Source organism: Elephantulus edwardii, unplaced genomic scaffold, assembly GCF_000299155.1.
Source record: "Elephantulus edwardii isolate Elephantulus edwardi_28Jun2011 unplaced genomic scaffold, EleEdw1.0 scaffold00157, whole genome shotgun sequence".
Classification (NCBI taxonomy): Eukaryota; Metazoa; Chordata; class Mammalia; order Macroscelidea; family Macroscelididae; genus Elephantulus; species Elephantulus edwardii.
The window spans coordinates 5,317,502-5,331,977 of NW_006399907.1; the positions used below are offsets into that span (position 1 = coordinate 5,317,502).

At 41.2% G+C, this 14,476-nt stretch overlaps 1 protein-coding gene across 1 annotated transcript in view; it reads left to right on the forward strand.

The window, feature by feature from the left end:
• Positions 1-14,476, forward strand: part of FAR2 (fatty acyl CoA reductase 2) — a 63,372-nt gene that overhangs the window by 40,559 nt on the left and 8,337 nt on the right. The window contains exons 6-8 of the mRNA XM_006895071.1: positions 3,192-3,310; positions 4,538-4,605; positions 9,877-10,048. Coding sequence (XP_006895133.1) covers positions 3,192-3,310; positions 4,538-4,605; positions 9,877-10,048 — 359 coding nt within the window. The remainder of the gene's footprint in view (positions 1-3,191; positions 3,311-4,537; positions 4,606-9,876; positions 10,049-14,476) is intronic.

A 14,476-nucleotide genomic window follows, 5' to 3' on the forward strand; every position in this document is an offset into this window, starting at 1 on the left:
CAAGAGAGGAAGACCCTCAATGAGATGGATCGATTCTGTGACTGGAGCGGTCGGAATAAGTGCGTTTGAGATGGCTAGGTTGGCACCGGATAGAACAGCGTTTAGAGCTCTTATACATAGGGTCGCTATGAGTCTCAAACGACTTGAGAACTCATAACAACAACAACAACATACCCTATCAATTACTGTTCTAGTTTAGAAACTTGTACAAAGGTATTGCGTCCATGTCTTTCCCAAGAACTACCACAAGATGGAGACATTTCCATCATTTTCATCACATTGACAGTTAAGTGCAGTTTGAGGATGTAGAAAAAATCATGTTTTCAAATATTCTTTTTCAAATGGAGACTTCTAATAATATAGTCCACTCTGAGGGCAATAAATGAGTAATCTCCTTAGAATTGTATAGAATATATATATGCATTTATGTATGTGTAGATAGATGGAGAAAGATATATATTTAGATAAAGCACCAATACCTAGTTCTTAACAAATTCAAGAAAAATTATGGAGTTATTACTATTTGGCTGGAACCGTACACTGATAGGGAATTGCCAAAGGTAGGATTTAGAAGAGGCCGTGGCACCAGGGATATGATTGCTGATGTCAGATGCATCCCGGCTGAATGTAAGGAATACCAGAAGAATGTCTGTTTGTGCTTTATTGACTATGCAAAGGCATTTGACTGTGTGGATCATGACAAGTTGTGACTGACACTGAGAAAAACGGGCATCCCATAGCACTTGATTGTGCTTATGAGGCTGTTGTGTAAACAGCTAGAGCGCTCTGCATAGCTTGGAATTGGGAAGAGGGTGTGCCAGGGTTGTAGTCTCTCTCTATACCTATTCAATCTGTATGCTGAGCAAATTATCTGAGAGGCTAGACTCTGCGAGGAGGAGTGTGGCATCAGGATTGGAGAGAGATTTACCAATAACCTGCATTATGCACATGACACAACATTGCTTACTGAAAGTGAGGAGGACTTGAAGCACCTGTTGCAGAAGATCAAGGAATGCAGCCTTTGGTATGGATTGTATTTCAATGTCAAGAAAACAAAGATTCTTAACACTGCACTGATAAGGCAAAGTCATGATGCACGGAGAGGGGATTGAAACTATCACCAGCTTCATTTTACTTGGTTCCACAGTTAGCACCCTTGGTATGAGAAGTCAGGAAATAAGGAGACATAGTGCACTGGGAAAATCTGCTTTTAGGGACCTCCCCAAATTATTGAGGAGTAGTGATGTCATTTTGAGGACTAAGGTGTGTCTGATTCTGGCCATAGTCTTTTTTATAACTTGTTAAGCATCTGAGAGCTAGACAATGAATAAGGATGACAGGAAAAGAATTGATGTCTTTGAGCTGTGGTGTTGAAGAAGAACACTGAACATCCCATGGACAACCAAGAGAATGAACAGATATGTCTTGGAGAGGGTGCATCAGGAGTGCTCTTTGGAGGCAGGAATGATGAGTATTTATCTTACATACTTCAGACATGTTTCTAGTAGGGGTTAGTCCTTGGACAAGGACATTGATGCTAGAAAGGTTGGAGGGTCGTCAAAGGAGAGGAAGACCTTCAGTCAGGTGGATTGACAGGGTGACTGCTACAATGGGCTCTTGTGTGTCAGGAAGCGTGAGGATGGAGCAGGATAGAACAGAGTTCAGATCTTTTATTCACAGGTTGCTGCGAGTTGTATTCAACTTGACAGCACCTAAATAACAACACCAACAATTTGGAGTAAACTTTTCAAATATAAAAATCTTTCTCATTGCCATTTAATTGGAACTCATAGCTGACCCTCCACATGGGACAAGATTGCCCATCTTCATTCCACAAAGCACTTGGTAGATTTGAACCATGAGAAAGGCCTGCCTTTTGAGTTGGCATTGTGAAATCCTACCCACTAGGCTGCCAGACTCTGTAACTGATTGGGAAAAAAATTTTAAATAGTTGTTCTCTTGGAGAAAACAAAATCTTCAATTATCCCTCTTGGTTTATTGCTCATTGTGTATATGAGTCTTGCCACAGGGCAGTGCTTCACAGTTTCTGTGACTCCTGGGACCAGAACATCTTTAAGTCCAAAAGTCATCACTGTGCAAGTTGGAACCAACTTACTTTGCTATGCATCTGCGAGCCGGACAATAACTAAGGATGACAGAAGAATTGATGCTTTTGACCCATGGTTTTGGAGAAGAGTACTGAAGGGCCACAAGGGGTTCTAGTGTGTCCGGAAGTGTGAGGATGGCACAGAATAGAACAGGTTGTTCATAGAGTTGTTGTGAGTCAGATTCAATTTGATGGCACCTTATAACAACAACAACAATGCAAACTAACAAGCAGATATGTCTTGGAGAAGGAGTAGTCAGAGTCCCCCTTGCAGGCAAAGATGCTAAAGCTTCATCTCACATACTTTGGACATGTTGCCAGGAGAGGCTTTTCCTTGGAGAGGGACAGTGAAAACTAGGAAGACTTTCAACCAGGTGGATTGACACAGTGACTGCAGCAGTTGGGCTCAGGTGTGACAGATTGACAGGATAGGACAGGGTTCAGATCTGTTGTTTATAGGATCGCTGTGAATCGTACTTGACTCAATGGCATCTAACAACAACAACAACAAAAAACAACCCATGACTTTAAATCCTATAGGCACCAATGCCTCCGACTCTTTCTCTGTTATTCTCAGAACCAGGTACACATGAATTGAAATATAAACACTACACATTATTGGAAACAAAGACAATTAATATAATTTGTAATCTTTCACTCAAATAAGGATTACTTTAAAGAGAGGAAGAGATGAACTCGACAGGGGAGGTTAAATGGGCTGAGATCAGGCCAACTTACCCCAGTGACCTAAAAAGCAGTCTTAGCTTCTATTACAAACAGCATTGTTTTTATCTATTTCATATAGAGAGAGCTCTGGTAGTCTAATGGGTAAGGAATTGTGCTGCCAAATCATAGGCAGCCAGTTCGAATCCACCAGCTGCTTCCTGCTAGAAAGTTGGGCATCTTTTGTGATTTGCAGACTCTGAAAACCTGATGGAACGTCAGCTATGAGTTGGTTCCAACCTGACAGGCACATACCAGCAACATTTAATCTATCTTTTAGCTCCAGCTATTACTTAAGAGCTGATAAACTGCGCTTTTCTTTTCTTTTCTTTTTTTTTTTTTTTTTTTTTTACCTACACAGACCGGGAAAGGTTTTCTTCGATGCTTAAAAGCTACTCCCAAGGCCGTGGCCGATTTAGTTCCCGTGGACACTGTGGTCAATCTTACCTTAGCAGTAGGGTGGTACACAGCGCTTCACCGGTGAGATCCTTTGACTTCCTTTCTTTTTTTCCGAAGACGTCCTTTTAAAGCTTTGATGATGATGAGAGTGAAGATACACATTTTTTAAATGTAAGCACTTTACCGAAGAAGATTCCAGGCGTTAGAGGGAATCTTTTTCAGTATTTATATACTTTCAAGTATGCCAATAGGGACTTTGGTGGGCATCCTGTAGGCGGAGGCACTGCTCACACGGTGCCTCTGGCTGCTGGAATACACTACCTGCTCCGCACGAGAAAGACGGGAAATTTCCTCCTGTGCACTGGAGAGTCGGCTAGGAGTCCATTCCAGTTCCACGGAAGGAGTGAGTTTCAGAGTATGCCATTTATACTAGTGGTTGAGTATAGCCATTGGTCATTGAGTTGTTTCAGAACTACTGTGTAATATCAGCTGATCAGCTGCTTTGCAGGAGGAAGATTGCCAGTCTCCTCCTGGACATATTTACAGCCTTGTAAACCAAATTGGAGGGGGCGTCATTGTGAGTTGGAATCAACTGGACAAAATGAGCTATGTATAGGTTGGGACTGGTTCATCATAATGGAACAAACCTTTTAATCATAAAATTCTTGTGTCATTTAAAAGGATTTGTAGGGCTTGTTTTGGTTCCCCCCCCCCCTACTCAGCAATCTTTAAAAAGGTTTTATTTTTCCAAGGCAAAGGAGATAAAAGTGACTGAGATGAGAATATATTTATTATTTTATCGGCCTTCTCGTTCCTGGTAAATGACCAAAATCCAGATGACCATGCATGACCGGTACAAAGAGAAAAGAAGTTGCTTATGCATTTGGCTCTGTTAATAAATGTGAACAATTAAAAGTTCCCTCTATGAGTTCACACACTTAAATGTCTTTTAATCCAGTACGATTTTACTGCACTTAGGAGAAAATATTACTTGTTTGTCCACTGACAATATCCAGAAGTTAGAAATGTGATTTCATCTCTTCTTTGTGGTACCTCAGTTATTTATTCCATCATTGAAAGCTATTACACACACACACACACACACACATACACACAGAGTCTTACACACACTTTTTTTAATCTTCTTTCATTGTGCTTATTAATCTAAAAGTTGGAAGCATTGCATAAGCTGCCTTAGTCCTAGGAAATGATGAAACTACCCTGTCTAAATGTCATTTCCCCTTAGTTTTCTGTAACTCATTAGTTTTACATTTTATTGTACTTATCTAATTTTCATTTTCTTTCTAGACCTAAATCTCCGCTAATCTACCACTGCACATCTGGTACCATCAATCCTTGTAACTGGGGTAAAATGGGTAAGTCTCAGTAACTATGTAACCACACAACTACGAATGTTAACACACAGAAGGAATACAACAGATGATGTGTATCTGGGTCTAAGGATGTTGTGGGAAAGACAAAAAATTAAAGACAAAACACTTGCATGCAATTAGACTGTATTATGGTGAACCAAGGAAAGAAACAAGTGAAAATAATTACATGAGTGTAGACAGTAAGGAATCCATTGTCTCTCAATATTTTTTAAATAATAATAATAAAACCAAATAAAATTCAGAAATGTTAAGCAATTCCAGTGATAAAATACTTCTCCTTATTATTTCAACAGCCCTCTCCTATCCAGTCCTAACACCTGAGAGTATAAAATTATCAAGCAGATTTAAAAAAAATCATAATATACTTTTGTTATTGAGTCAGAGAAGCCTTGCATTAATTTATACTGTTTACCAAAAGGTGCACTCTTAAAAATATCTTGTCCAATTGAAGTGATTACCCTTACATATAATAGGAATTAGCCAGTCTGCTGTTGTTAGCTGCCACTGAATGGAGTACGACGGATAGTGGTTCTAAGGACAACAGATCTGAATCCTATCCCATCCTGGGCCATACTCACAATCTCTGACATACATAAGCCTATTGCTGCAGTCACTGTGTCAATCCACCTCCCACGTCTTCATAGTCCTGCTACCTTTCCAAGCATGAAATCTCTCTTCAAGAAAGAACCTCTCCTAACAACATCCCCAAAATATGTGAGGAAAAAGCTTTGTCTTCTTTGTCTCCAAGATATACTCTGACTGCTCCTTCTCCAAGACATGTCTATCTGTTCTTTTGGCAATCTGTGAGACTCTTCTCCAATGCCACAGCCAAAGGCATAATTTTCAGTCATCCTCATTCATTGTCCAGCTCTCAGATGCATAGCAAGTGATTTAAAAGACCATGTCCTGAATCAAGCATACCCTGGTCCTCAAATTAACATTATTTTTGCTCAATCATTTGGAGAGGTTCCTAACTGCAGACTTCCCCAGTGCAATATGTCTCCTGAGCTCCTTACTGCTAGTTCCAAGTATATTGATTGTGGATCAAAGTAAGATGAAGTCATAGACAGTGTCAATCTTTTCTCTTTTTTCATTATGTTGCCTATTAGTCCAGTGGTGAGAAATTTTGTTTTCTTGAAGTTGTGATGCATTTCTGCAATAGGTGCTTCAAGTCCTCCTCCCTTTCAGCAAGCAAAGTTGTGTCATGTACATAAGATAGGTTATTGATAAGTCTTCCGCTGTTTCTGATGCCACATTCTTCTTCATAGAGTTTAGTTTCTCAAATAATTTATTCCATATAGTATTCAATAATAAGCTAGTCTGTTGTTTTGTTATATGCCATCTAGTTGACGCTGATCCACAGCAACCCTATAAACAACAGCTCTGAACCTCACCCTGTCCTGAGCCAACCTAATCATCTCTGACAAGCCATGTCATTCAAGGTCTTCCTGTCTTGCACTGATCTTCTACCTTTCCAAGTATGATGTCCTTCTCCAAGGACTGATCCCTCCTGGCAACATGTCCAAAGTGTGTGAGATGGAGTTTCAGACACCTTGCCTTATTTCACCCTTTCCAGGACAATACTGTTCTCTTAAGAGCCTATGGAATGTTAAACACTCTTCTCCAGTACAACTCCTAGGCATCGATTCTTCTTCTATCATCCTTATTCTTTGTCTAGCTCTCAGATACATAGGAAGTAATTCAGAAGACTATAGCCTGGATCAGCTGTCCCCTATTCTCTAGACTGACATCATTGCTCTACAGCACTCTGGGAAGAAGGTCCTTGACAGCAGATTTTCCCAGTGCAACTAATCTTTTGATTTCCTGACTGCTGATGCTAAGGGTACAGTTGTGGATCTGAGTAAGATGAAATCGTTGACAACCTCAATCTTTTCTCCGTAATCCTATTTGCCAGGTGGTGAGAATCTGTTTCTTTGATGCTGAGATGCAATGTGTTGTTGTGTTGATATGTACAGTTGAGGTGGAATCGACCCTTAGCTTACCGCCCAGTGGGTTTTCAAAGACAGTTAATCAATCACAGGGGAGGAGGATGCTCATCTTTCTCCCAAGTACAACTGATGGACTCAAACCACGTACCTATGGGTTAGGTTTCCCTGAGGTGCAATCTTGTATGTCTTAATTTTTTGGTGTGAAACCTGAAAACTTTAAAGCATCAGTCTTTTGCTTGAGGGTGTTCCATCCTCATTGCCTCTGATATACTCAAGCCCATTGTTACAGTTACTGTGTCATTCCTCTTGTGGAAGGTCCACCTCTCTTTACTACTTCAGTATTAATGAAAATAAAATACCTAGCTAATATTTATGCTCATATCAACTAGCTTAATTCTTTTGTGGACAGAGAATTACACTTATATAACACTCTTTGAAGTACGTTGAGACTTGCTGCATGTCTTAAAACATGGCAAAATGTTGTGCATATTCCACATGTGCATGGGATCTTACTTATCCTCCAGATTCCAGCCACTGCAAAGGCACCACAAGCAAACCTCACTCTCTCATCTTCTCAGCACAACTTCCTGGACCCAGCACACATACACACAAACACATGAGGGGTGAGAGAGGGAGAGAGACTAAAAAACAGAGAGAGAGAACAGGACAGAGCAGAGGAACATTGGCAGTAGAACTAGGACACCAGAGCGAGATGGCCTCGTGGGCTTCCTAGCCATGGAGCAAGGCTTGTTGACATAACAAGCAAAGCAGCCTGGTGCCTTCAAGACAGAAGCCTTCCTGGTGAAGTGGACACCACCTTCTGTATCATTGTGCTTCACAAATAATGGGTTTTTCCACAAATAGAAGGTCTATGGAAACCTTTGTCAGGCAAACAAATTTGAAAGAGCATATCCTCACTTTTTATCTCTGTGTCACAGCATGTATTTCTCACAATATTTCAAACTTTCTGAGAAGGCCATCAGCACTTTTAATAAACACATCCAATGTAAGGTAAACACAACTGTTTTATGGGCTATAAGCCACAAAATTCACAGAGCTTCCCTTATTTGTGCTGCCTGTTTTATTGTGGCAGTCTGGGGCCAAACCTGTTATAGCTCCAAGAAGATGTGTCAAGGAGATCCTCTCTCAGGAAGTCAGATAGACCTGGGTTCAAATCCTGGCATATTACTTATGTTGAGTCATTATTAAACAGGCACTGCTCTTGGGACTTGGAATACCAGTACAAACAGACAGATAGACATCTGTCCTCATGGCAGTCACATTGCGATCTATGTTTTGCCATTCATTTACTAGATTCTACTATGTATTAATTACATGAGTTTATAAAGACAATTTCATGTTTGCCTTTTGCTTTATTTTTTACCTGTCAAATAGGAAAATCATTCTAATCATTCCACTTCAAAGAGCTCTTGACAGACTACAACAGTAAGCATTTCCATAAACGTTAATCACTCTTGCTACTTGCACAGCTTTCTCAGGAAACCTTTCTGGCCCACACAACTGGCCCAACACCTCAGCATCAATCAGAGTGTTCGATATTGTTAGGTGCCATCAAATCGAGTACGACTCATAGCAACCCTATAAGCAATGGATATGAACACTGTCCCATCCTCATCTCTGACACACTTGAGTCCACTGCTAGAGTGACTATGTCAGTCCATCTTACTAAGAGTCTTGCTCTCCTTTGCTGACCTTCCTCACTTTCAAGCCTGATGCCTTTCTTCAAGAACTGGTTCATCTGAACAACATGCCCACAGTATGTGACATGAAGCTTCTCCATCCTTGTCTCTAAGGAGCGTTCTGGTTTCACTTTCTCCCAGATCTGTCTTTTGTCTGTTCTCTTGGTAGTCCATAGGACAGTCAGTACTCTTATCCAACACCAGTTAGAGGCTGCCTAAATCATCCTTTAACTTTTAGCATGCTGGCTGCTAGCATATTATCTAAGCACTGCTTTGTAATGAATGTTTGTCTCCATTACCATGACATTGACTATTTAAGGATAGGAAATGCATGTCATGACCTTTCTACCTCAGCACTTCTTTTTTTTTTCTACCTCAGCACTTCTATGAATTATTTTTAGATTAAACGATATTGTAAAAAAGGCACGGGGTCATCTGAGCTCTTCTAACTTCACAAGAGGGAGGAGTGAATCTCTGTCAGCATCAGCCCAGGCTGATTCCTACAAGGTAGAATGTGACACATAGCACCTCTCTCTAATCTTACCAATTCTGATGCTGTTGGTCCCTCCCGTGGCACTCTGCACATTTCTGCTAGGTTTAGTAATCTACATAGGACTCGCAGCCCAAACTCACAATTATGGGCTTTAATTGAGAAGAAACATGCTACATTTCAGGATCAGAAAGGACTCTGGGTACAATTCTCCTCTGTCAGTTCCTCACTCATGCCTACACAGAGAACTCTCTCTCAGCCTCCGGGCTGCTGCCTTGCTCAGGCAAGTGTTCACAAGACTGTTTATCTCCCCTGACAAATGTCCAGAGCTGTAGATAGACTCCACCAGGAAGCCTTCTGCCTTGTAGGCACCAGGCTGTCTTGTTCCTTAGGTGAGCAAGCCTTGCTCCATAGCTAGGAAGCCCAGTAGGGCTATCTCTGGTGTCCTGGTTCTACTGCCACTATTCTTCAGCTCTCATCTCTCTCTGTGTGTCTCTCACCCCTTCTTTCTCTCCCCTCAGCCATGTGTGTGTGTGTGTGTGTGTGTGTGTGTGTGTGTACTGGATCTAGGAATTTTTCAGTGCAGAGAATTTAGACCCAGAAGAGCACTCTCCTATCATCTTCCCCCCCCCCCCCATCATCTTGTGAAGCATTCCCTGTCCACCTCTGGGGAGATTGATTTGAAGCCTAGTGGGATGGCAGCTCCCTAATTAGCATTCTACACACCTTACTTCCATAGTCCCTCCCCACAACAATGCCTGTCCCTTCTATACATCATGTGCAGGCTATGCCATCCCTTTAGTGAGTCAAATCCACCACATTTACATACTACAGTTATTTGGTGAGAGTTACAAGACTATGTCGAGAAAAATCTAATAAAAGCAATTCGTTACATTGAAGATGTCATTCACTTTACTTACGCATTCAAGAAGTCAAATGTTGATGATTACATGCTTTGCATTAAAACCTTTCCACAATTCTTAGAAATTAGTTCTTGATGCTAGACTGCAAATTCTTTGACTTTGTTACTGTTAAGCTTTAGTAAAAATAAATATCTCTGTAGGGAGATACTCTTAGACTTAGCACTTTATCAGTTTCTCTGTTTTCTTTCTAGGATTACAAATCTTAGAAACTCTTCAAAAGATTCCATTTGAAAAAGCCTTCAGGCAGCCAAATGCGAACTACACAAGCAACAAGTTGTTAAGCAAGTACTGGAATGCAGTCAGTCACCGGGCTCCGGCCATCCTGTACGACTTCTACCTGCAGCTCACAGGAAGGAAGCCCAAGTGAGAAGCTCAGTCAAATGCTTTGAACGGCCTGGCATGAGAAATTGCTGTTGTTGTTGTTGTTGTTCTGTGCCAACCTGTCAGAACCAACTAATAGCTGACCCTCTGCAGGTTTTCTGAAGCTGTAAACCTAACAGGAGGAGATTTCTCATCTTTCTCCTGAAGAATCCAGGTGGTGGATTCGAGCTGCCAGCTTTTGGGCTGACAGCACAGCTCTTTACCACTCAGCCACTAGAGATTAAAGCTTAATCTTTAGCACAGTCTTCAACTGGGGATCAAAGGAGACCACTGAATTTGACATTTAAATTTTGACATGACCAGAATAACGATAGTGAGAGCCACAAAAGACTCTTCGAATCATCTGCCATAGTAAAGGAAGTTAAATGTTAAGCAGGTTGGCTGATGAACTCAGCAAGTGATGACCCACCATGCCCTCTCCCACTCATGCCCTACCTCCAAGAAAACAATTTTGACTTTGTCCCTGTAGTGGCATCAGTAGGGCTATGAGCTGTACACACAGGATAAGCTCATTTTCACAGCTACCCAGGGAGAATCATTTTATCATCCCAATTTTACATATGAGGAAACAGTGACTAAGGGAAGAAAGAAGTTAAAGTAGCTTCCAAGGAACTGTCAAAGAAAAAATTTGGAGAAAGTTGAGCATCAAGACTAAAATTCGTAACTGGTTTTAATAGCAGAGCGTGAGAATGGCACAGGACAGGGGAAGGTTTCAATCTGTGTGTGGTTCCTAGGGTCTCTATGAGTCATAGTTGACTCCATGGCACTTAACAACAAAACAAAATCCCTGGCAGCATAGTAAATTAAGGCTGCACTGCTAGCCAGAAGACTAGCGCACCAAACAAAGTACCTGCTCTACAGGACAAAAATGAGGCATGTTTATGCCTTGGAGACACTATGCAGAGTTGCCCTAGATATTTGGAAGGTTTTTGTTGTTATTGTTGTTTTTGAGACATTAGAAGGAATAATGTGTACTAAACAGTGCTGATGCTGAGGCCGTCTACCGTCATTTAAGTGTGTGACATAGACATGTCCCTTTACCTCTCCGTGGTACTTGAATAAAGTTTGACTTATCTAGAGAATCATTATTATTTCATTCCCATGATCGAGAATCATAAATATTGATACTTCTGCTTTCTTTACCAGTTCCTTTACTGTGGATGAAGTCTGTCTCCTCATGTTTAATTTCCATCTTTATTAGCAAAGCAAATTTCTAAAATTCAGGCAATGTTTACTTTATCCAGCTTTGTAGAAACCAGATCTTACCTTTTAGACACAGCTTTTAACTCAGCAATCGTCCTTTTTTTTCTTGAGCAAGGTAAAAAAAAGGACATTGGGGAGGAAATGTTTATATGGGGCTTATTTGAAAATACTGAAAAAGAAGAAAAAGTAAACACTGTAGAGAAATAGACTTTAAAATATGTCAGAGCTGGAAGAACGCATGACCAGAGAATGAAGCTTCCTAAGTAGCAAAGGAAAAGTAGGAGGAACATAATAAAAATCTGCATGCATCTTGTTCCTAACAAATTACATCCTGATGTTTTTAGCTAATGGATTGTGGTTTTTTCCCCCTAAAGACAACAGCAACAACAACAGAAAAAGCTAAAGTTCTTCTAAACTAAGCCCTTCTAGCCTGTTTGTATGTGATCTTTTATGCATTCATAGTCATACAGGTCTGAATAATAATCTTCCTTTGGGTGTGTGCATGTGTGTACAAATTTTCAAGTGTTCAAATTTTATTTACCAAAAATATTCCCTTAATATCAATTTGTCATTTGGCTGGCATTTTGCCTCCTCTTCTAGATTACAGACAGTGGAGCCATGAATTAACAGTGCATATAGCATATTTGCACATATTACCACTTTGTCTTGGTAGTATGCTGAGGAGTGGCATTGTTGAAAGGGCATCAAGTGCAGTGACTACTGGTGGGCCACCCTAAAAGAAGGCTCTGTCAGCATTGTTGTTGTGTGCTGTGGAGTTGAAATGGACCCATAGCTGAGTCTCTAGTGGGTTTTCAGAGGCAGTTAATTGTATGGAAGGAGATTGTGACAAGGGTATGAATGTCTTCCCTAACCCTCAGTATTAAGCAGTGGGGGTGGGGGTACCAACAAACTTGAAATGTCAATAAGGAATGTCATCACTTTATAATTTTTGATTGGTACTGCTCTGATTGCTACAGAAGCTAGGCTATATCTAGAATATCAAGCAACCAGTTTTGTTGTATAATTGCTCAACAGGATTTCCTAGGCATAAGACTTTATGAGGAAGCTAGTGGCCTAGGAGATCTACTTTGACCTACTTTGGACATGTTGCAAGGAGGGTCCGATCCTTGGAGGGCCACATCATGCTTGGGGGGGGGGTGGAGGGACATCGTAGGAGAGGAAGACCCTTGATGAGACGGATTGATTCCATGACTGGGGTTTTGGGGGTAGGTGTGTCAGAAGCAGTGCGATTGGCACAGGATGGAACAGGGTTTAGGGCTGTTGCACATAGGGTCCCTATGAGTCACAGGTGACACAAAAGCACATAACAACAATAACAATGGCCTAGGGATAAAAATTGTGCTGCCAACCAAACAGTACTTGGTTGAATCTACTAGCTGCCCTGAGTGTGAAAAGGTAGTATACAACCTTTGAAAACTCACCAGAAAAGGGGGACAGGTTAGCTATGATTCAGTTTAAACTCCATGTCACATAGTAAGAAGATTTTATGGGCATTGGACATTTCTTTAGTGGATCAGCTGGTGAGTTTTACTTGCCAATTTTTTAGTTCACAGACAAGTACAAATGCCTGTGCCACCAAGCAAACCTCCATGCTATTGAGTCAGAACCAGCCGTATCTGATCCCCCCAGTAGGTTTTCAGAGGCTGTAAACAGTGTGGGAGATTTCTTCCCTTAGCTGCATGTGGATCCACAAGCACCGAGGCACCGCCCTTGGTCAGCAGCACCACTCCCTACACCTCACGAAGCCACCAGAGCGTCCCTGCTAAGTCTCACTAAGAGTCCTTAATTTTGCTATATGAGACCTAAATTATTCAACCTCTCTAAATCTTAACCCCTTTCATTCTTAACACCCAAGTTTATAGAATGGAAATACTAAAAATGTCTGCCTTATAGCCTATTACAGAAGCGTGTTTACCTTTAAATTGGAACCGATCCATAGCTGACCGATCCGTAACTGACCGTCTAGCAGACTTGGAAGCTGCAGATTGCCCTTCTTTATCCTGAGGAGTGGCTTAGGGATTCTAACTACTAAAGAGATGTCACCTTTGTGTTAGCAGGGCAACTCCCAACTCACCAGGCCACCAGAGCTAGATTACTTGCTGTTGTATGTGCCCTGAGTCGGAACTCACCCATCCATAGCTGAACTTCTGGTGGGTTTTCAGAGGCAGTTAATCACGTGGGACGAGATTGCCCATCCTTCTCCCGCGAAGCAGCCGGTGGATTCGAACCATGTGCCTTTGGGATTTCAGTGCAGCTCCTAACCACTCACTAGACTACCAGAACTCTCAAGAGTACTTAGACTATAGGAACTATTTAGAGGTTAGGTTCTATTACTAAAGACCTTTTTATAGTTGTTGGAGGTTTTTTGTTGTTTTTTTTTTTTTTTTGTCGTGTGTGTGTGTGTGTGTATACCATCAAATTGGATCCCACTGGTACAGGAAGAGTTGTCCCTCCTTCAGCAGAGCATCTAGTAGGTTCGAAACATGTGCCTCTGGGATTGCAGTGCCACTTCTTGCCACTAGGCCACCAGAGCTCCCTGATATTTTATCGTTTCAAGCAGTAAAATGTATTGCTCATTTTTAGCTTTTTATTTTTTAGGAGACTTTTGTCTATATGAGAGTAGTTTAAAGTCAGAAAATGTGTACATCAGGGCTGTACCCTTTCATCATACATTTTACCACTTACATACTGAGCAAATAATCCGAGATGCTAGCCTACATGGAGCAGAATGTGGTATCAGGATTGACGGAAGACTTATCAATAGTTTGCAGTATACACATGGCACAACTTTGCTTACAGCAAAAGAAGAAAACTTGAAGCATTTACAGATAAAACTAAAGAATGTAGCTTTCCATATGGATGATAGCTCAACATAAAGGAAAATAAAATTCCTCACTATTGAAACAGTAAGCACCATCATGGTAAAGGGGGAAAAGTTTGAGGTCGTCAGGGATTTTGTTTTACTTAGATCCACAGGCAACACCCATGGGAGCTGCAGTTGAGAAATTGACAACATACTGCAATCAGCCATTCTGCTCTCAAGGCCCTCTTTAAAGTGAGGAAGAGCATGGATGTGGCTGCGAAGACTGAAGCGCACCTGACTAAACCCACGATCCTTTCAATGACCTCACACACATGTGAAGCTTGTATAACAAAGGCTGAAGGAACATTGATTCCTTTGACTTG